Source organism: Staurois parvus, unplaced genomic scaffold (assembly GCF_062004578.1).
Source record: "Staurois parvus isolate SC_StPar_1 unplaced genomic scaffold, SC_StPar_1.0 ptg000697l, whole genome shotgun sequence".
NCBI classification, from domain to species: domain Eukaryota; kingdom Metazoa; phylum Chordata; class Amphibia; order Anura; family Ranidae; genus Staurois; species Staurois parvus.
Window position 1 is genome coordinate 2,623,552 of NW_028318493.1, and position 22,821 is coordinate 2,646,372.

Consider the following 22,821-nt stretch of genomic DNA (forward strand, 5'->3'; position numbering starts at 1 on the left):
CTGACACCAATGATGGGGCACTATTCCTCCCACTGACACCAATGATGGGGCACTATTCCTCCCACTGACGCCAATGATGGGGCACTATTCCTCCCACTGACGCCCACGATGGGGCACTATTCCTCCCACTGACACCCACGATGGGGCACTATTCCTCCCACTGACACCCACGATGGGGCACTATTCCTCCCACTGACACCCACGATGGGGCACTATTCCTCCCACTGACACCCACGATGGGGCACTATTCCTCCCACTGACACCCACGATGGGGCACTATTCCTCCCACTGACACCCACGATGGGGCACTATTCCTCCCACTGACGCCAATGATTGTACACTATTCCTCCCACTGACGCCAATGATGGGGCACTATTCCTCCCACTGACACCAATGATGGGACACTATTCCTTCCACTGATACCAATGATGGGGCACTATTCCTCCCACTGACACCAATGATGGGGCACTATTCCTCCAACTGACACCAATGATGGGACACTATTCCTCCCACTTATACCAATCATGGGGCACTATTCCTCCAACTGACACCAATGATGGGGCACTATTCCTCCTACTGACACCAATGTTGGAACATCATTCCTTCAACTGACAGCAATGGTGGGACACTATTCTTCCAACTGACACTAATGATGGGGCACTATTCCTCCAACTGACACCAATGATGGGGCACTATTCCTCCAACTGACACCAATGATGGGACACTATTCCTCCCACTGACCCCAGGATGGGGCACTATTCCTCCCACTGACACCCACGATGGGGCACTATTCCTCCCACTGACACCCACGATGGGGCACTATTCCTCCCACTGACGCCCACGATGGGGCACTATTCCTCCCACTGACGCCCACGATGGGGCACTATTCCTCCCACTGACGCCCACGATGGGGCACTATTCCTCCCACTGACGCCCACGATGGGGCACTATTCCTCCCACTGACACCCACGATGGGGCACTATTCCTCCCACTGACGCCAATTATTGTACACTATTCCTCCCACTGATGCCAATGATGGGGCACTATTCCTCCCACTGCCACCAATGATGGGACACTATTCCTTCCACTGATACCAATGATGGGGCACTATTCCTCCCACTGACACCAATGATGGGGCACTATTCCTCCAACTGACACCAATGATGGGACACTATTCCTCCCACTGATACCAATGATGGGGCACTATTCCTCCCACTGACACCAATGATGGGGCACTATTCCTCCAACTGACACCAATGATGGGGCACTATTCCTCCTACTGACACCAATGTTGGAACATCATTCCTTCAACTGACAGCAATGGTGGGACACTATTCTTCCAACTGACAGCAATGATGGGGCACTATTCCTCCAACTGACACCAATGATGGGGCACTATTCCTCCAACTGACACCAATGATGGGACACTATTCCTCCCACTGACACCAATGATGGGGCACTATTCCTCCCACTGACACCAATGATGGGGCACTATTCCTCCCACTGATACCAATGATGGGGCACTATTCCTCCCACTGACGCCAATGATGGGGCACTATTCCTCCCACTGATACCAATGATGGGGCACTATTCCTCCCACTGACGCCAATGATGGGGCACTATTCCTCCCACTGATACCAATGATGGGGCACTATTCCTCCCACTGACACCAATGATGGGGCACTATTCCTCCCACTGACGCCCACGATGGGGCACTATTCCTCCCTCTGACACCCACGATGGGGCACTATTCCTCCCACTGACGCCCACGATGGGGCACTATTCCTCCCACTGACGCCCACGATGGGGCACTATTCCTCCCACTGAGCCCACGATGGGGCACTATTCCTCCCACTGACGCCCACGATGGGGCACTATTCCTCCCACTGACGCCCACGATGGGGCACTATTCCTCCCACTGACGCCCACGATGGGGCACTATTCCTCCCACTGACGCCCACGATGGGGCAGTATTCCTCCCACTGACGCCCACGATGGGGCACTATTCCTCCCACTGACGTTCACGATGGGGCAGTATTCCTCCCACTGACGCCCACGATGGGGCACTATTCCTCCCACTGACGCCCACGATGGGGCACTATTCCTCCCACTGACGCCCACGATGGGGCACTATTCCTCCCACTGACGCCCACGATGGGGCACTATTCCTCCCACTGACGCATACGATGGGGCACTATTCCTCCCACTGACGCCCACGATGGGGCACTATTCCTCCCACTGACGCCCACGATGGGGCACTATTCCTCCCACTGACGCCCACGATGGGGCACTATTCCTCCCACTGACGCCCACGATGGGGCACTATTCCTCCCACTGACGCCCACGATGGGGCACTATTCCTCCCACTGACGCCCACGATGGGGCACTATTCCTCCCACTGACGCCCACGATGGGGCACTATTCCTCCCAATGACGCCCACGATGGGGCACTATTCCTCCCACTGACGCCCGCGATGGGGCACTATTCCTCCCACTGACGCCCACGATGGGGCACTATTCCTCCCACTGACGCCAATGATTGGGCACTATTCCTCCCACTGACGCCAATGATGGGGCACTATTCCTCCCACTGATACCCATGATGGAGCACTATTCCTCCCACTGATACCCATGATGGAGCACTATTCCTCCCACTGACACCAATAATGGGGCACTATTCCTCCCACTGACACCAATAATGGGGCACTATTCCTCCCACTGACACCAATGATGGGGCACTATTCCTCCCACTGACACCCACGATGGGGCACTATTCCTCCCACTGACACCAATGATGGGGCACTATTCCTCCCACTGACGCCCACGATGGGGCACTATTCCTCCCACTGACGCCCACGATGGGGCACTATTCCTCCCACTGATGCCCACGATGGGGCACTATTCCTCCCACTGACGCCCACGATGGGGCACTATTCCTCCCACTGACGCCCACGATGGGGCAGTATTCCTCCCACTGACGCCCACGATGGGGCACTATTCCTCCCACTGACGCCCACGATGGGGCACTATTCCTCCCACTGACGCCCACGATGGGGCACTATTCCTCCCACTGACGCCCACGATGGGGCACTATTCCTCCCACTGACGCCCACGATGGGGCACTATTCCTCCCACTGACGCCCACGATGGGGCACTATTCCTCCCACTGACGCATACGATGGGGCACTATTCCTCCCACTGACGCCCACGATGGGGCACTATTCCTCCCACTGACGCCCACGATGGGGCACTATTCCTCCCACTGACGCCCACGATGGGGCACTATTCCTCCCACTGACGCCCACTATGGGGCACTATTCCTCCCAATGACGCCCACGATGGGGCACTATTCCTCCCACTGACGCCCGCGATGGGGCACTATTCCTCCCACTGACGCCCACGATGGGGCACTATTCCTCCCACTGACGCCAATGATTGGGCACTATTCCTCCCACTGACGCCAATGATGGGGCACTATTCCTCCCACTGATACCCATGATGGAGCACTATTCCTCCCACTGATACCCATGATGGAGCACTATTCCTCCCACTGACACCAATAATGGGGCACTATTCCTCCCACTGACACCAATAATGGGGCACTATTCCTCCCACTGACACCAATGATGGGGCACTATTCCTCCCACTGACACCCACGATGGGGCACTATTCCTCCCACTGACACCAATGATGGGGCACTATTCCTCCCACTGACACCAATGATGGGGCACTATTCCTCCCTCTCACACCAATGATGGGGCACTATTCCTCCCACTGATACCAATGATGGGACACTATTCATCCCACTGACACCAACGATGGGGCACTATTCCTCCCACTGACACCAACGATGGGGCACTATTCCTCCCAGTAATACCAATGATGGGACACTATTCCTCCCACTGATACCAACGATGGGACACTATTCCTCCCCACTGACATCAGTGATGAAGCACTGTTCCTCTCACTGATACCAATGATGTGGCACTACTCCTCCCACTGCAAAATTACAGTTATGAAGTAGCAACGAAAATAATTTTATGGTTGGGGGTCACCACAACATGAGGAACTGTATTAAGGGGTCACGGCATTAGAAAGGTTGAGAACCACTGATATAGAGGGATCAGAACCTCATTCCTCCTGCTGGTGATCCCTTTAGTGATCACTAAAGATCTAAATGGAGGAATCAGGACCTTCTTCCTCCTGATGGTGATCCCTCCAGTGATATAAAGATCTTTATAGAGAAATCAGGCCCGCCTTCTTCCTGATGGTGATTTCTTCAGTGATACCTAAAGATCTATATGGAGGAATCAGGATCTCCTTCCTCCTGCTGGTGATACCTCTAGTGATAACTAAAGATCTATATAGAGGAATCAGGACCTCCTTCCTCCTGATGTTGATTCCTTCAGTGATACCTTAAGATCTATATAGAGGAATCAGGACCTCCTTCCTCCGGATGGTGATTCCTTTAATGATACCTAAAGATCTATATGGAGGAATTAGGACCTCCTTCCTCCGGCTGTTGATCCTTTTAGTGATAATTAAAGATTTATATAAAGGAATCAGGACTTCTATCCTCCTGATGGTGATCCCTATAAGGATACACCCCAGAATTCTATTGGCTTTCCCCACTGCATGGCCACACTGTTTGCTCGTTGTGCAAGCATCTGATATAAGTTCCCCTGAATCGTTTTCCACTGTAATTCTGACCAATACCATACCCCAAATATTGTACTGTATCAAGAGATTATTTTTCCTTAGGTGCATTTAGTTCTATTAGTTCTTTTTCACTTTGAATTGAGTAATTCAGCGTTATAACCCCTGTCAGTTTTTTCCCCATCTATTTCCAATCGAGGAATTTTCCCTTCAATTCCTGTACCATAGCCAAAACAGGATGTGAGAAGAAATCCCTCCAAAGTGAACTAGTGTCCCTATTGGAAGATGTCCCCTCTATTCCTGTTATGCGGACAACCCAAAACTTGGTATTTTATTTTCACTCTCAATGATACTGGTAACCAGGACAAGTGGAGAGGTTGACTCTTCCTAAATGGGGCCACAGACAGAAAAATAAAAAAAACTTACAAGTGTTTTAATTCCTCTCCATTATATCCAAAACTAAAATAAAAAAGTTTTTCCTTTAGTTATCCCATAATATGATCATTCTGTCCATTATTACTTTAGTTCCCTGGTCCTGGGTGTCACTCAGTGGGGCTCATTGTCCGATAGAGGGTGCTCTAGTAGCTCCTAGCCTGCTTTATCCAGCCAAACTCCGCCTTCCCCTGCCAATGACCCCGCCCTCTCAGGTACCGTGCTCGGCTGCTTCTCCCTATAAGGCGCTAAACTCCGCCTCTGAATCTTAATGATCGGGGCCAGGTCCTCCCTGTGAAGCATTGACAGCAGTGCGGCTCCTCCCATTTCAGTCACCTTGCAGAGCTGTCGGAGGTGCTGTCTGACGTTGGAGGGATTCTATGTGCTGATTGGTGGAGAGCTCTGCAGAAGGTGACGGCACGGCGGCCATCTTTGTTGATGTGTCAGAGTCTGGGATGGATCCGCAGTGAGGGGACACCGGCAGGTGAGAGAGGAGCGGTGTGCGGGGACACCACAGACACCGACATACACCGTGTACCTGGGGAGGGGCTCATTGTGGGGGCGGGCTGGGGAGCGGAGTACTGGAGGAGATAATGGTGATATGTGAGTTCTATATATACCACAGGACGTATAGTCAGTGGGACTGGGGGGGACTGGCACTATGGACACTGGGTAATTTTGGGGGGGGGGGGGTGACATTGAGTAATGTGGGGGTAGGACTGGCACTGAGGGATATGAAGGCACTAGCACTGAGTGGTATGGGGAGGGGGGACTGGCACTATGGGGGAAGAAAGGGGGACGGGCACTGGGTGATACTGGGGGGGAATGACATTGAGCAATATGGGGAGGGGGGACTGGCACTGAGGGATATGAAAGGGGGGGTGGCACTGAGTGATATTGGGGGGGGGGGAATGGGGACTGGCACTGAGTAATATGAAGGGGGTTGTGACTGGCACTGAGTGATATTGGGGGGGGGGGACTGGCACTGAGTAATATGAAGGGGGTTGTGACTGGCACTGAGTGATATGGGGGGGACTGGCACTGAGTGATATGGGGGGGACTGGCACTGAGTGATATGGGGAGGGGTGGGACTGGCACTGAGTGATATGGGGGGGGGGCGAATGGCACTGAGTGATATGGTGATATGGGGGGTGCTGGCACTGAGAAATATGGTGATATGGGGGGGTGACTGGCACTGAGTGATATGGGGGGAGGGGGGTGCTGGCACTGAGTGATATGGGGGGGGGGGGTGCTGGCACTGGGTGATATGGGGGGGGGGGACTGGCACTGAGTGATATGGGGAGAGGGAGGATGACTGGCACTGAGTGATATGAGGGGGGAGGGGGGGACTAGCACTGAGTGATATGGGGGGGGGGGGTGCTGGCACTGGGTGATATGGGGGGACTGGCACTGAGTGATATGGGGAGGGGGGACTGGCACTGAGTAATATGAAGGGACTAGCACTGAGTGATATGAGGGGGGGGGGAGTAACACTGAGTGATATGAAGGGGGGGGGGGGGGGGGTGGCACTCTGTAATATTTAGGGACTAGTACTGAGTAATATGGGGGGGGGGGGGTTGGCACTCAGTGATTATGAAGTGGTGGGGAAGGGGGACTTAAATTACACTAAATGATCAGTGTCATTCAAAAGGGGGTCAGGGACTGGCACTGAGTAATAGGAAGGTGGGGGGCTGGCACTGAGTAATAGGAAGGTGGGGGGACTGGCACTAAGTAATAGGAAGGTGGGGGGGGGGACTGGCACTAAGTAATAGGAAATAGGAAGGTGGGGGGGGGGACTGGCACTGAGTAATAGGAAGGTGGGGGGGGGACTGGCACTGAGTAATAGGAAGGTGGGGGGGGGGACTGGCACTGAGTAATAGGAAGGTGGGGAGGGGACTGGCACTGAGTAATAGGAAGGTGGGGAGGGGACTGGCACTGAGTAATAGGAAGGTGGGGGGGGGGACTGGCACTGAGTAATAGGAAGGTGGGGGGGGGGACTGGCACTGAGTAATAGGAAGGTGGGGGGGACTGGCACTGAGTAATAGGAAGGTGGGGGGGACTGGCACTGATGTGATATGGGGGGGGGGGTGTTTAGAGGGGTGACTGGCACTGAGTCATATGGGGGAAGGATGGGAAACTGACATTGAGTGATATGATGGGGGGGGATCTGGCACTGAGTGATATGATGGGGGGGGATCTGGCACTGAGTGATATGATGGGGGGGGGATCTGGCACTGAGTGATGGAGGGGACAGGAAGTTCTGAGCTCAGAAATAAGTGTGTTGGGTGGTCCTGGTTGTGCTCTGTGCAGTCGGTCAGGAAGGCTGTGATATCCAGCAGAATGAAGGTGGGATCCCTCCTGGGAATTCCTGTACGTGTCTTTGCCAGGCACTGATAGAGAAGAGGAACTCTGTGCCAGGCACTGATAGAGAAGAGGAACTCTGTGTGTGATTTATAGATGAGTGAGGTGTCTGTATAATCGATCACTCTGATCTTTAGTCCCACGTGGGGACAGTGTACACATACTGCACAGCCACACCTTGAGCTGTATGGGGTTGAGGCCGGGAACTACAACTCCCAGCATGTCATTCTGTCGCGGATGCCGGCAGTCTTGGTAGATCTGCCATAGGTTGATTGGCATTGTGTGACCTCCACCCCCAAGACCTGTCCATCATTATCACCAGCCTGTTACTGACTGACAGATTATTGATTTCGGGACATCGATATTCTCCATCATTTATGGAAGCCGCTCAGTTCAATCCTTCCCAATATTGATTTGTTTGGGTGAAGGGGAACTCTGCAAATCATTGGTAGCATCTATGCTGACCGACTGACCACATGACATTGCTCCATTGTCATCAGAGATGACATTCTGGATTCAATTGTGGGCTGCTAATGCCTCAGACACACTTTAAAGCTGAAGTTTAACTGGTCCACTAAACAGGCTAATAAAAAATGTAAATAAAACATTTCCATTTCATTACATACTTCAATTTAAAATCCAGTGATTTCTGGATTTTCTGGACACTGGCTCTCTTTGCTTCTCTATGCAATGTAGACAGATCATGGCCGGTGGGATTGGTCAGTAGGGTGCTGTACGTATTTTCATGGAAACATCACAGCACCCTGCCTCAGTACTCCTCTCAAAATCCCTCAGCCCTGGTGTAAGCTTGGGCTGGCTCTTGGGAGGAGTTATGCAAATATCAAAAAACCTTGATGGGTGGATGACAGTCTGGAGGAGCGGGCGTCAGTCTGGAGGAGCGGGCGTCAGTCTGGAGGAGCGGGCGTCAGTCTGGAGGAGCGGGCGTCAGTCTGGGAGGGGCGGGCGTCAGTGTGGAGGAGTGGGCGTTCCTAGACAGACTGTATTTGCATGCAGACCTCCGTAGGTAAGGCTCACATTTGATGCTGATCCCTATGAGTGAAAGAACTGAAATCCAATAAATGAAAGGGACAGTCATCCTTGGAAGAAAATAGCTAGATGATGCTGGACGTCCTCCAGCCATAAAATGAGGCAGGCTCTATCTGACTTGAAGCAGCTTCTAATGCGGTATTTCTCAACCATGTTGCTGAGGCTGTGTCTGGTAATGTCAAACGGCATCAGGCATTACCGAGGTTCTTGCTGGCCAGCCGTTGGTGTCATAGAAATGCATGACGTAAATCCAGGATAGGTCACACCCTCTCTGTGTTTGGGGACACACATGCATGGCTGGTAAATTGGGGCAAGTGGCTGTGTCCGTGCAGCCGCTGCATCCCAAAAGACATGAATGGCACTACCTGCATGAAGCACTTCCTGTGCATCCTGTGTGTGCAAAGACGGCCCTTCACACAGGTGTATGGTCCATGTGAATGAGGACTAAGGGTAGGTTCACACCTGCGCTGGTTTCGTTTGAACCATTTCTGCATTGCGTTTTGCATGTGTTTGTTGTTGTGTGTTTTTTGTTTTTTTTTCTTTCATTTTTAAAAATTTTTCTTGTTGCTAGACAGTTTTAAAAGGCAAAAAAAATCAAAAACACAGAAAAAATGCAATTTATTTATTTCAGGTACTTATATAGCGCCATCAATTTACACAGCACTTTACATATATATTGTACAGTCACATCAGTCCCTAACCCTCAAGGGGTGTACAATCTAAGGTCCCTAACTCACATTCATACATACACATACTAGGGACAGTTTGGACAGGAATCAATTCACCTACCAGCATGTCTTTGGAGTGTGGGAGGAAACCGGAGTACCCGGAGGAAACCCACGCAAGCACAGGGAGAACATGCAAACTCCATGCAGGAGATGCCGTGGTCGGGAATCGAACCTGTGACCCATTTACTGCAAGGCAGACGTGTTAACCATTAAGCCACTGTGCTGCCCACAATACATGCTTTTCTGCAGCATTTCCATTGAAGACTATAGATCCATAAACACAACTTTTTGCATTCAAAAAAGTCCATGACCCTTTCCAGAAAAACAAAACAAAACCTTTTAAAGGGTAACTCTACTTTCATGGGAAAAAAAGTATTTAAATGAAAAAAATAATAGGGTGTATACAATTGCAACACAAGTCCTAGTGTAATTGAATGTTATTAACCAGTTCCGTGCCCCCCTATAACAGAAATACTGCTATATATATAATTTTGCAGTTCCGGGTAGGGGGCACGCGCCTTACCTGCGCCGCCATTCGCGGCCTCGGCTGTCAATCACCGGATCCCGGACGGTGATTACTCGCTGGCACCCAGTGATGGCCGAGCATCTCCAACAGGGGAAAGACCTGTATGGAAACAATACAGATCTCTCCCCTGTCAGCTCCTGCACACTGCTTTGTATGGCTCTGTACTTTTTTTTTTTTTTTTTTCTTAGCAAAAGTGGAGTTACTCTTTTAGGCTGTAGAACCACTTTTAAAGCAGAACTACGGTGTATCTGAGGACCACAAAACAAAAATTGCTATTTAATTAGTTATTAGTATTCAAAGCAAACTCCCCTTCCATCCATGTCTCCATGCTTTATTTTTCTGAGAAATCACTTTGAAAAACGCCTCCTAGCATTTCTGGCCGTGGCCATCTCGAGTAAGGGCACATAATTCATATAGCATTTAGTTCCTGGAATCCATCTGACCTTAGATTAGAGACGCTAACACGAGGGTGTGCTTAGCTGAAGAAACCCCTCCTGAAGACTCCTGGGATGTATGACATTTGCCTAGGTATAGAAACCAGGAAGTAACTGAAGAAATGGCTAAAAAAATATTAAAACAAGTAAATCTAATATACCTTCCTATATATTTACTAATGCTAGCAGCATAAGGATTCAAAATAGTTCAGTAAATAACCAACCTTAGCATTACCTCAGCGATTTAAAGAAAAAAAGAAAGGAAAAAAAAAAAAGGTTTTATTAAAATAGGATGTATACTCACAAACACAGTTTTTTAAAAGCATAAAATCAATAATAAAAGGATGCGCTTAAAATATCAAATAAAGTTTCAAATGCCAAAACAATAAAAAAGTGCAAAAAACTCAATAATGTCTACAAATTATATATAAAGTCCAACCACCATAAAGTGATATATAATGCTGCAATCTTGGTATAATCAATTGACATCGTGAGGAAATAAACTCAAGTTAATTTAATTTATTCGGTGGTGGATTTCCTCACGGTGTCAATTGATTATACCAAGATTGCAGCATTATATATCACTTTATGGTGGTTGGACTTTATATATAATTTGTAGACATTATTGAGTTTTTTGCACTTTTTTATTGTTTTGGCATTTGAAACTTTATTTGATATTTTAAGCGCATCCTTTTATTATTGATTATTCACACCTGAATTTGGTTAAGGGTTGCAGCTGAGTTGGAGATTCCTTTTTGGCGCTTTTCTCAATTATTATAAGAGCATAAAATGTCCAAGAATGGATCACAAGAGCCAGAGGAGCGTGCAAATCCTAATTGAAGGGAGACTCTATGTAATCACTGATGCGTTTCGTGACTGAGAGGGTAGAGTTCCACTTTAAGGCTCTCAGTTCTCCAGCTAATGTTCTGTGTTGTTTTTTTTTTTTGTTTTTGCTTCTGTAGGTACAGGTCACAGCTGCCAACAAAGGAGGAGTAGGGGGGGCGGGGGCGGGGGAGGGGGGCGCCCTCGTGTTTTTAGCATGCAAGGCACTTCTCATCCCAACCCTCTCCCCCTTTTTTTTTTTTTTTTTTTTTTTTTTTTGTAAAATAAAACGCTGGGTCACACAGAGATCTGTGTAGTGGTGCAGAAAAATGCTGACCGCTGCCAGGAGGTGCGCCCCTATGCAGAAAACATATCTCTTCACTGAAGTGTGAACCGGTCCTGAAGAAGAATTCCAGGTACGGGTATTTTAACAGAGTTACCTTGGTCCACCTTGGACCAAATTAACTATGCCTATGCCATGCCTGTGGGATCCCTGTAGCTCAAGGGTCTCCAAACTTTCTAAGCAAAGTGCCAGTTTACTGTCCTTCTTCAGATTTTAGGGGGAGGCTGGTTGGTAGCCAGTGGAAGTAGAAAATATGCCAGTGTTAGTAGGAGTAAACAATTCCTCAGGCATGGTGGTGGGAATACAACTGCTGAAGAAGCTGGAAATCCCAGTAGAAGATACCACTAATCCAGTGATCTCCACTAGCTTCTGAGTCCTGTGCCAAACGGCTGATCTTTTGACTTCTGGACACAGGATGTCGGGCGCTCGGCACGTGCACCATTCAGAGATCACTTAGCTTTTCCTCTATGAATGCAAAGTGTTCTCTGATTGGACAAATCATTTTCTGAATGGTCCCTGTGCAGACTGGCAGCATGGGACCCAGAAGCTGGTGGAGATCTTGTGGTAGTGGTGTCTAATACAGGGATGGCCAGCTTCTAGATGGAACCCACAGGGTGTGTGTGTGTGTGTGTGTGTGTGTGTGTGTGTGTGTGTGTGTGTGTGTGTGTGTGTGTGTGTGTGTGTGTGTGTGTGTGTGTGTGTGTGTGTGTGTGTGTGTGTGTGTGTGTGTGTGTGTGTGTGTGTAATTTTATTTTTTATTACATTGATCCAAGCTGGGCCAGTCTAACCATGCAAAATAACTATCCCTGGAATGTCCTCTTTTTTTTTTTTTTTTTTTTTTAAACTACTGCATATGACCCCCACCCCCCAAAAAAAAAAAAAAAAAATCTACCCTCGGAGTTACCAGGCACTTATGTCTGTAAGGCTGCTTTGACAATGATCCATAGAAAAAAGAGCTAAAAACGCATGTGTGTTTTTACCGTGTTTGCGGTGCATTTTATACAGGACGTTACTCAAAAACACAACAAAGGTGCATTTTTTTTTTTTTTTTTTTTGTGTTTTGTTGCCTCGTTTTCGATGCATTTCAATGGGAAGGTACTTTTTTAGTAAACACAGTGGACCCACAATGGATCAGTGTGAAGAGTTCCATAGGATTACATGGTCACTCATTTTTATTCAATTTTTTTGTTCTGTTTTAATGCAAAAGCAGAAGAATAACAGATCAGTGTGAATACAGCCTGAGTTGTACTGTCAGATGCAATGTAAGGGATACAACATTTGTAAAGGTTGTCAGGTCCTCTACTCTTTTAGCTTTCCATTGCTTCCAAGTAAATCAGACAAGTTATTTCTCATTGCCACATATGTGTTAACATGTACTATTTGTGTTGCTTTAAAGGAGCCTATTCAGTTTGAACTTTTCTTTTTTTTTTTTCTCCAGTGCAGCACACCACAATGTATGGAGGGTATACTTGATTATGGTGCGCAGACTAGGTTCACTCAGGTTTGTGTGTTGTGGCAATGCGTAGATGTGAATAGAGCCTTAGTGGTCTTTGTTTTGTCTTTGTTATGACTCGGAATTTTGTTTCTTAATGAGCAGTGTGTATGTATATATATGTGTGTGTGTATGTATGTATATATATATATATATATATATATATATATATATATATATATATATATATATATATAAATTTTTTTTCTTTTTTTTCTTTTTTCTATTGACATAAAATTTTGACCATGTCGGTGACAACCCATGCAAACCATATATACAGTAACTAAAACAAATAAGTTCAGAAATTTGTTATGGGTAACAAAATGGAATGACACAGGGAAAAAGTATTGAACATATGAAGAAAGGGAGGTGCAAAAAAGGCATGGAAAGCCAAGACACAAACTGAAATCTATCAGTAATTAGAAAGCAATCCTGCCCCTTGTCAGTGCAAATTAATCTCAGCTGGTTCACTCTAAACTGATGGCCTATAAAAAGGTCTCATTACCAAGAAACCTCTCATGACGGCAGCACAGTGGCTAAATGGTTAGCACTTCCGCCTGGCAGTATTAGGGTCGTTGGTTCAAATCCCAACCACGGCACCATCTGCCTGGAGTTTGCATGTTCTCCCTGTGCCTGCATGGGTTTCCTCCGGGTACTTTGGTTTCCTCCCACACTCCAAAGACATGCTGGTAGGTAAATTGGATCCTGTCTAAATTGTCCCTAGTATGTGTATGTATGAATTTGAGTTAGGGACCTTAGATTGTACGCCCCTTGAGGGTTAGGGACTGATGTGAATGTACAATATATATGTAAAGCGCTGCGTAAATAGACGGCGCTATATAAGTGCCTGAAATAAATAATTTTTACAGGGGTGTGTAGACTTTTTGTATCCACTGTATAGTCGGTGTGATGGTCAGTTCATGGCACAGCGTTGTCTTGTGACAGGTTCCCTTTAACTTGTATTCTGCTGAAACATGTCACCAGCTTTTCCCTGACCCTGACAAGCTGTGCTTGTTTCCTCCAGCACAGGAGCTCTGTTGTGTGAGGATAATAAGAGTTTGTTGGCCTGTCCTCCTTCGTCTCAGAGCCTTCTCAGATAATTGCTTTCCGTGGGGCGGAAGTCCACATACAAACAAAGCTACAGCAGCAGATTATATTCTGTTTAGATAATTACTGCAGCAACTGTAGCAAGGCCCAATGGAATTCTCATTGGTGCATTCCTGCAGCAAGTGTCAGTGATATGGGGCACCAATCACTGCAGAGAACATGCTCTCCTATGCCAGGCTTTATCACCTACTTCTGCTGTCTTTGTATACAAATGTCTGTGTTACTCAGTAATAATCTCTTTCCTGTATAGGTCTTGTATATCCTACGCTGATTGAATGGGGTGAGGCTTTTCTTTTAAAGGTTTTTGTTCTCAATTGCAACTCAAAAAGACATATAAATCTTTTCATTAAAATCTTCTTTAAGGCACACTGCGTGCACAATTATTAGGCAGATTGTATTTTTGAAGATTAATTTCATTATTGAACAACTACAGTGCTCTCGGCCAATCCAAAATGTTAGGCCTCATGTACACGGAACACTTCTGAATGATGGAAACTGACTGCTGGAAAACGTAGGTAAAAAAATGTCTGTCCGTTTGCATACCGCGTTTATGTGCATTTGCGTTTAGAAGCGTTTTTTTAAAGATAAGTACAGGAGAACCTCCCAAATGCCCAGAATGCACTGAAAAGTGGTAAATTATTAACTATTTCAGAGAAATACAGAGAGTAGAAGCAGAGACAGCAGTATATGTTGAGATTAGCTTAGGTGTGAGTTGCTCATTAACATTTCTTTTGTTTCCAAGGGTGGGAAGGGTGTCTGGTGGAGGGAGTCATTAAGGTCACCTGGCAGGGGGTCTTCATGAGGAATTTGAGGTGTGAATGGCCATTAACCTATCTTTTGTTTCCAAGGGTGGGAAAGGTGTCTGGTGGAGGGAGTCATTAAGGCCACCTCGCAGGGGGTCTTCATGAGGAAATTGAGGTGTGAATGGTCATTAACATATCTTTTTTTTCCAGGGGTGGGAAAGGTGTCTGGTGGAGGGAGTCATTAAGGTCACCTGGCAGGGGGTCTTCACGAGGAATTTGAGGTGTGAATGGTCATTAACATATCTTTTGTTTCCAAGGGTGGGAGAGGTCTGAGGTGTGAGTTGGTCATTACAATGTGTGACAAGCTTGGTAGGAACATCCTGTGTTCAGTGTTTTGTCCATCTGAGTACCTTGAAAATGCTTTGCATGCATTTTTCATCATGAAAAATGCTTCTGGACAGCATCGGGAACTGGAGGGGGTTAAAAAAAATTTCAACCTCTTATAAACGCGATTTGCCACGTTTAGACTGGCCAATCAGTGATCACATGCAAAGTAGTAAGCAAGGTGTCACTTGTGACATCATTGCTTACTACGTGTGAAATCTGTGAATGATCACAGAGGTCACATGGTACAAGGCTATTCACAACAGCCTTGTACCATGTGACAACCTGTGACCAATCACAGCTCACTCAGTACTTCTCAATGACTGCAAGAATGCAGACAGAGAGAAAGAGAAATGATTGCTTTTACATCCTATATGGGTGTAAAAGCAATCAGTGTAAAAAAAAAAAAAAATCTTCATCACCCCCCACACGTAGTACAGTGTCACCATGGTGACACTGTACTGCTAGGGTGACAGTATGTAAAAAAAAAATTAAAATAAAAAAAATAAAATAAAAAGCATAGAAAAATGACAATGGCCACAATGGCAGGCAAGGTGTTCTCACTGTCAGTGCGGTCAAGTGGCTGACGCGTTTCGGGGACGAATCCCTTTCCTCAGAGCTGATGACCAGCCTCTGATGATGATGTATGGACAGAAAGAGCCTCGCTGTTGATGCCTCATCAGATCAGCATCAGAGGTTGGTCATCAGCCCTGAGGAAAGGGATTCGTCCCCGAAACGCGTCAGCCACTTGACCGCACTGACTGTGAGAACACCTTGCCCGCCGTTGTGGCCATTGTCATTTTTCTATGCTTTTTAGATACATGCTTCGTCTGTGAGGATGTTTTTATTATTTCATTCCTACAATAAACCTTGGATAATGCACTAGGTGTGTGCGCCACCTGTTTTCTCTCTATCCAGTGGCTGATTTCCCCGTCTGAGGAGGGCTGCACCCCTGGAACATTTCCTTTGGTTGTCGCTGTCCTGGTACCCTTGGCTTCCCTTTTGGCTGTGCATATCCTGAGGCGCTGGAGCGTACATACGACAACTGCCTAAGGGGCCTGTGCAGTGTCAAAGGATCTCATGTGGCCCCTGAGCTCTAGGGGGTTGTACACACCCCATGAGAATGATCTATGAAGAGTTGTGTATTAAACCCTAAACTTCCTGGCTTACGGCCCCTTCAAGGTTTATTTAGAGAAATAGAATGATAAATATGTTGGTAAATTGGCAGGTATTCAAGAGAACCTGTCGAGATCTCCAGAAAATTCTATACTGATTCTCTGGCTTCAGTACATAGTCACAAACCTGGAACGAGAATATACAGATAAGGGGCTTTTTTTAATTTTTTTTTCATCCCATTGGGGACATTTAACTTCACTTCCTGTCCTGTTGACACAACAGGAAATGCTCTCCAGAGTGCTGGAAATCCAGTTGTTAATCATAGGAAGGCTTCCCCTCTGTTGCTAATTTGGGAACAACTCAAACTTTTTAGATTTCCCATTAACAATGACACCAACACAAGTGAATGTAAGCCCTTGTTCATATGGGCGTACTACAGTGTACACCCGTGTGAGGGCCTAGTTTGCCTGCAGGGCGATTCACAAGCAGTCCCATTCATGTCAATTGGGACGGAGTGGCTGCACAGCCACTACTCCCAATCTGACAGCCATGCGAGTTCACAGACGATGTGCGTTTGGGACTGTGCATCCGTAACCGCATGGCTGTCAGATTGGAAGCTCTGGCTGTGTACATGCAGTTGTTGCATCTCAATTGACATGAATTAGATTGCCTGCACAGGATGCATGGAACACCTGTGAATCTCCATTCCATCAAAGAATGGCCCCCGCACGAGCATACGCTCTTGAGAACGAGGCCTAAAGAGTTTTGGTTTTAGATAAACCTTAAAGTGATATTAAAGGCAGAGTTAACAAAAACAAACATCATACTTACCTGCTCTGTGTAATGGTTGTGCACAGAGCAGATGAGCAGATCTGATCCTCTTCTTCTCGGGTCCCCCTCCAGTGCTTCTGGCCCCTCCCTCCTACCTAGTGCCCCCACAGCAAGCTGCTTGCTATGGGGGCATCTGAGCAGGCTCCATCCTGAGCTGCTGCCCTGTGTGACCATTCAATCCTCATTGGTTCACTGGCTGCTGTCTCAGGGAGCAGGAGAGCCGATGGTGCTCTCGTGCATAACGCTGGGTTGAGATTGAGCTCGGGTAAATATATAAGGGGGGGGGGGGGGGGGGTTGCTGTTGTTTTTTTCTTTTACCTTCATGCATGAAGGTAAACAAACCTTGAGCCTTTACAACCGCTTTAGGCAAGGTATTCATATTTATACAATATATTGATTTTATTCAGGTTGCAGTTTGTAAATTCTGTTGATCCGAAAGATTGAGAACTCTATATATGTGGTCAGCTTTAGGGCTCATTCACATGGGCTTTAGAAACTATGTGTACAGCATATACACTCACCGGCCACTTTATTAGGTACACCTTGCTAGTGCCAAGAAAATCTCCCCCACACCATTACACCACCAGTCTAAAACCATTGATACAAGGCAGGATGGATCCATGCTTTCATGTTGTGTATGGCAAGTTCTGACCCTACCATCTGAATGTCGCAGCAACCAGTCTGCCCATTCTCCTCTGACATCAACAAGGCATTTTCATCCACACAACCAGTGTGGCTAAATGGTTAGCACTTCCGCCTGGCAGTACTGGGGTCGTTGGTTCGAATCCCAGCCACGGCACAACCTGCCTGGAGTTTGCATGTTCTCCCTGTGACTGCGTGGGTTTCCTCCGGGTACTCCGGTTTCCTGCCACACTCCAAAGACATGCTGGTAGGTTAATTGGATCCTGTCTAAATTGTCCCTAGTATGTGTATGTATGAATGTGAGTTAGGGACCTTAGATTGTACGCCCCTGGAGGGTTAGGGACTGATGTGAATGTACAATATATATGTAAAGCGCTGTGTAAATTGACGGCGCTATATAAGTACCTGAAATAAAAAAAAAAACACCGCTCACAGGATATTTTCTTTTTTTTTGGACCATTCTTTGTAAACCCTAGAGATGGTTTTGTATGAAAATCGCGACAGATCAGCAGTACCATGTGAACCATTCCATATTCAAAGTTGCTTAAATCCCCTTTTCTTCCCCATTCTGATGCTCGGTTTAAACTTCAGCAAGTCGTCTTCACCACCTCTAGATGTCTTAATGCATTGAGTTGCTGCCATGTGATTGGCTGATTAGCAATTTTTGTTACCAAGCAGTTGGACAGGTGTAACTAATAAAGTGGCCGGTGAGCGTAGCTTTGTATGCTTCTGTACACAACCGCATTAAAGTCTATGGGCCTCATTCACGCAGCTGCGCCTGCAATTGTAATGTGATTTGTTTAGCAATGTTTAACCTCCCTGGTGGTATTCCCGAGTGTAGCTCGGGGTAAAGTTTTAAGTACCACAAGCGGTAACCCCGAGCTACACTCGGGCTTACCATGCGGCGCTGCTCCGGGATCTCTCGATCACTTCCCTTGTCCTGCGCTCCCGCGATGTCCCTCCTGCAGTGTCCCCTGTAATGTACTCCGGCGGATGCCGGCATCTGTCATCTGGGTTCCGTCCCCTGCGAGCTGGAAATTTGAAAATGACAAAAAGTGACATTCACTAAAATCACATAGTAACACATTACTGTATCAAACCATTTCACATACATTTTGTCCCGAGTGCTTTGTCCGGCGCCGTGCCTACATTTTTACTTTTCTTTCTGCCTGGAAACTAAGAAACGTCCATGGCGTCCAAAAAGCGTCCCTTTAGGTCAAAAGCGGTTTTAGACCGGCTAGAGAACAGCGATAGTAAATCAGAACCACTTGCAGAATTGAGTGATAATGATTCGTGGGGAAATTCGTCATCAGACACTGAAAACGATTCTGCGACTGAGCTCAGCGATGTGCGAACTTGGCGCTATATTTCAAATTTCAGTGTTTTTGGTTTGATTTATATTATTGAATTAAATTTATTATTATAATATTTTTTATGATTATTTATTAAATTATAATTTATTATTTCGTGTTTTCAAGTTTTATCCTACCCGGGATGTTTACTAGACTCTTGTTCGGACAGATTTCAGGGAGTTATTCCTAAAAATTACAGGTCTACAATAAAAAAACTACATATTTCTATGCAAAAAAATGTACCGCTTTGAACACAGAAATATGGACATAATCAGACCGCTAGGGAGGTTAAAAAAGAAAAAAATGGCAGCTTTGTCTGTGCCTGTAATTTATATCGTTCTGCTTGTAAACATGTCCACGTCTGTGCAAACGCTTCCATGCATGGACTGTACTGGCCACGCCACTGCTCAGAGCTGTCATGTAAACATTGACAACATCCGCGGTTCCACTGCCGCTGATTGCACACCATGGACGTATACATGAGGCATGCATGCTGCGCATGCGCCAATTTATAAATGTCTTTGGTGAAAATAAATGGGTAATTGGCAGGGGCCACACTGCTGCCCACACATTGTTGGTATTTACATGGTGGCCCTAAGCAGCAGTGCTGGCCTGTAGTATCCATTTGTTTCTCGCAGCATTTTCAGTGTGAATGAGCCCTTAAAATATAACTAAAGGCAAAACTTTTTTTTGTTGTTTTGGATAGAGTGGAGATGGAGTTGAACCCCTGCCAAGTTTTTTTTGCTGTCTGTGTCCCCGTTAGGGAGATTAGCCCTCTCTATTTGTTCTATGTACCAATTTCACCATAAGTGAAAAAAGATCCTAAATTCGGGTTGTCACCAGAACAGGAATAGAGGGGAAATTTTCCAATGAGGAGACTAGGTCTGGAGTTCTGGTGACAATGGATTCCCTCACTTTGGAGGGATTTGCTCTCACTTCCTGTTTTTAGCTATGGGACAGGAAGTGAAGGGAAATCTCTCCAATGGGGCACAGAGAGCCAAAAAAAAACTGACGGGTTATAACTCTTCCTCACATTATCTAAAGGTAAAAAATTGGATGGGTTGTTTGTTTTTTAGAGAGCTCCTTTTTAGGCTGCGTGCACAACAATGATTATTTCGTGCTTCTTACAGAAACACACTACAGTCCATGTAACATGGTGTCTTATGGAACACATTCACATCTAGGCTTTTTTTTTTTTTGAGCTACTGTGTTTTTCGAAAGAGTCGGGGACTTTTTTAAACGCAAAAAGCAGTGTTTTTGCTAAAGTGGATTTCAATGGCGAATCGGCTGAAATGCATGGTAGTGCGTTTTTGCCACGTTTTGCTTTTTTATTCTGCTAAACCAAAAAAAAAGTTCTACTTAAAAAAAAAAAAAAATGAACAAATGTGGTAAAAACGCGCATGGAAAACCGCAAAACGGACAAAAAGCAAACTGCATAGGTGTGAACGGAGCCTAAAAGTGGTTCTAAAGCCTGATGGTTTTTTACTTTCATGCATCCTATGTATTATGGGGCAGCACAGTGGTTAAGTGGTTAGCACTTCCGCCTAGCACTAGGGTCGTTGGTTCGAATCCCAACTACGGCACCACCTGCCTGGAGTTTGCATGTTCTCCCTGTGCTTGCGTGGGTTTCCTCCAGGTACTCCGGTTTCCTCCCACACTCCAAAGACATGCTGGTAGGTTAATTGGCTCCTGTCTAAATTGTCCCTAGTATGTGTATGTATGAATGTGAGTTAGGGACCTTAGATTGTACGCCCCTTGAGGGTTAGGGACTGATGTGAATGTACAATATATGTGTAAAGCACTGTGTAAATAGATGGCACTATAGAAGTACCTGAAATAAATAATTTTAACGGGTGTGTAGACTTTTTGTATCCACTGTATAGTCGTGTGATGGTCAGGTCATGGCACAGCGTTGTCTTTTGACAGGTTCCCTTCAACTTGTCACCAGCTTTTTCCTGCATTATGGGGCAGCACAGTGGCTAAGTGGTTAGCACTTCCGCCTAGCACTAGGGTCGTTGGTTCGAATCCCAACCACGGCACCACCTGCCTGGAGTTTGCATGTTCTCCCTGTGCTTGCGTGGGTTTCCTCCAGGTACTCCAGTTTCCTCCCACACTCCAAAGACATGCTGGTAGGTGAATTGGCTCCTGTCTAAATTGTCCCTAGTATGTGTATGTATGAATGTGAGTTAGGGACCTTAGATTGTACGCCCCTTGAGGGTTAGGGAATGATGTGAATGTAATATATATATGTAAAATGTAAAGCGCTGTGTAAAATTGACGGCGCTATATAAGTACCTGAAATAAATGAAATAAAAAATAAAAACTTCAGTGTGCAGCTCCCCCTTCTGATCAAGCGATGTGCACGAGAGCCGAGGCTTTTCCAGGTCTCTCTCTCTTCATTGGCTGAGACACAGCTGTCAATCACAGCCAGTGAGAAGGGAGTAGGGGGGAAGGCACAGCCATGCTCTGTGTGTCTCAGACACACAGAGGCAGCTCAGGAGCGAGCTTGCACCAGTGTCCCCAGAGCAAGCAGCTTGCTGTGGAGGCACACAGCAGGGGGGAGGGATCTGGAGCTTTGGCATGGGACCCGAGAAGAGGAGTATCCTGGCTGCTTTGTGCAAAACCACTGCACAGAGCAGGTAAGTATGACATGTTTGTTATTAAAAAAAAAAAAAATCTGAACCTTTACAACCACTGCAATGCAATCGGCACCAAAGAACCCCTCTCCAAAAAATATTGATCTTTAGGCAGTGCGTCTCTCTGGACAGTGCTGGGGGATGAGCATTCCATAGTACACATACTTATTGAGGTTAATTTTCGGTTGGGTCATGGATGTCATTACAAGCTGTCAGTGCAGGAGGGCCATTCACCTTGCAGATTACAAATACATTGCTTTATGAATTGTATACAACTATATTCAGTGTGAACATCACTATGCATATGAATAATATTTGCTGTATGAATGGGAGTTCAGCGATTACCTTGTAATAATGGTTGATGTTTGTGTTTGTAGATCTACATGTTCTGAAGCTATGGAGGAACCTGGTGGTCTTTGTGAGGACGGTCCGGTACCCCTGGATGACCAGTCTGTTAGCCCGAGCTGTGATGGCGATTTGGAAACACTAAAGGAACAGCAGCATATTGCAGCAGAAGAAGGGAAACCTCAGGAGGAATTGGTCGGCGACTGCAGGCACTCGTCATCAGAAGAAACCGTTGAAATATGTGAACTTCAGCAGCCGGTCCAGCTGGAGCCAGAGGTTGGAACTGAGCCCCGTGACTCTGACCGTCCAGATTCTGAACAAGTAGCAGCCGTGCCTGAAACCTCACCTAATGAGGAAACGGAAAACGGCATTCCCGAAATTTCTCCGGATAAGGACTCTCCAGATGTGAAGGACGATGTCACAGAGAGCACGGACACAGGGAGTCTGTTTAATACAATCTGCACCAAAGAACTCCTCTCCAAAATCCACCTTCCATTGTCTCAGGAGACTTTACTAGATGAGATTGAATCTGAGCTCCAGTCCACAGAAATGGAGCTCAAGCAGCAAAATGGACTGACAAAAGGTGGGCTGGCACTTAGTGTGCTGGAGCACTGTGTCCAGGAGAAGTATCTTCGGCAGGAGGACACCATCAGGAGGTAAATATCACATGTCCTTGTGCTAACGCTTATAGCTAGCTTTGCTGTGTTTTATTGGGCATGGCAGGTCCAAGGGGGAGGCTGAAGAGGTGGCCACCTTAGGTGCTTCAGCAGGAGTGGACCTGCAACCTATGCTATTAAAGTAGCTTTCAGCTCATTTGGGTGTAG

At 46.7% G+C, this 22,821-nt stretch overlaps 1 protein-coding gene across 1 annotated transcript in view; it reads left to right on the forward strand.

Annotated features, from left to right (window-relative positions):
• Positions 1-5,442: 5,442 nt before the first annotated feature.
• The window catches only part of CCDC186 (coiled-coil domain containing 186), a 141,972-nt gene continuing 124,593 nt past the window's right edge, over positions 5,443-22,821 (forward strand). The window contains exons 1-2 of the mRNA XM_089653053.1: positions 5,443-5,572; positions 22,030-22,653. Of these exons, the coding sequence (XP_089509179.1) occupies positions 22,049-22,653 (605 nt within the window). The 5' untranslated portion in view covers positions 5,443-5,572; positions 22,030-22,048. The remainder of the gene's footprint in view (positions 5,573-22,029; positions 22,654-22,821) is intronic.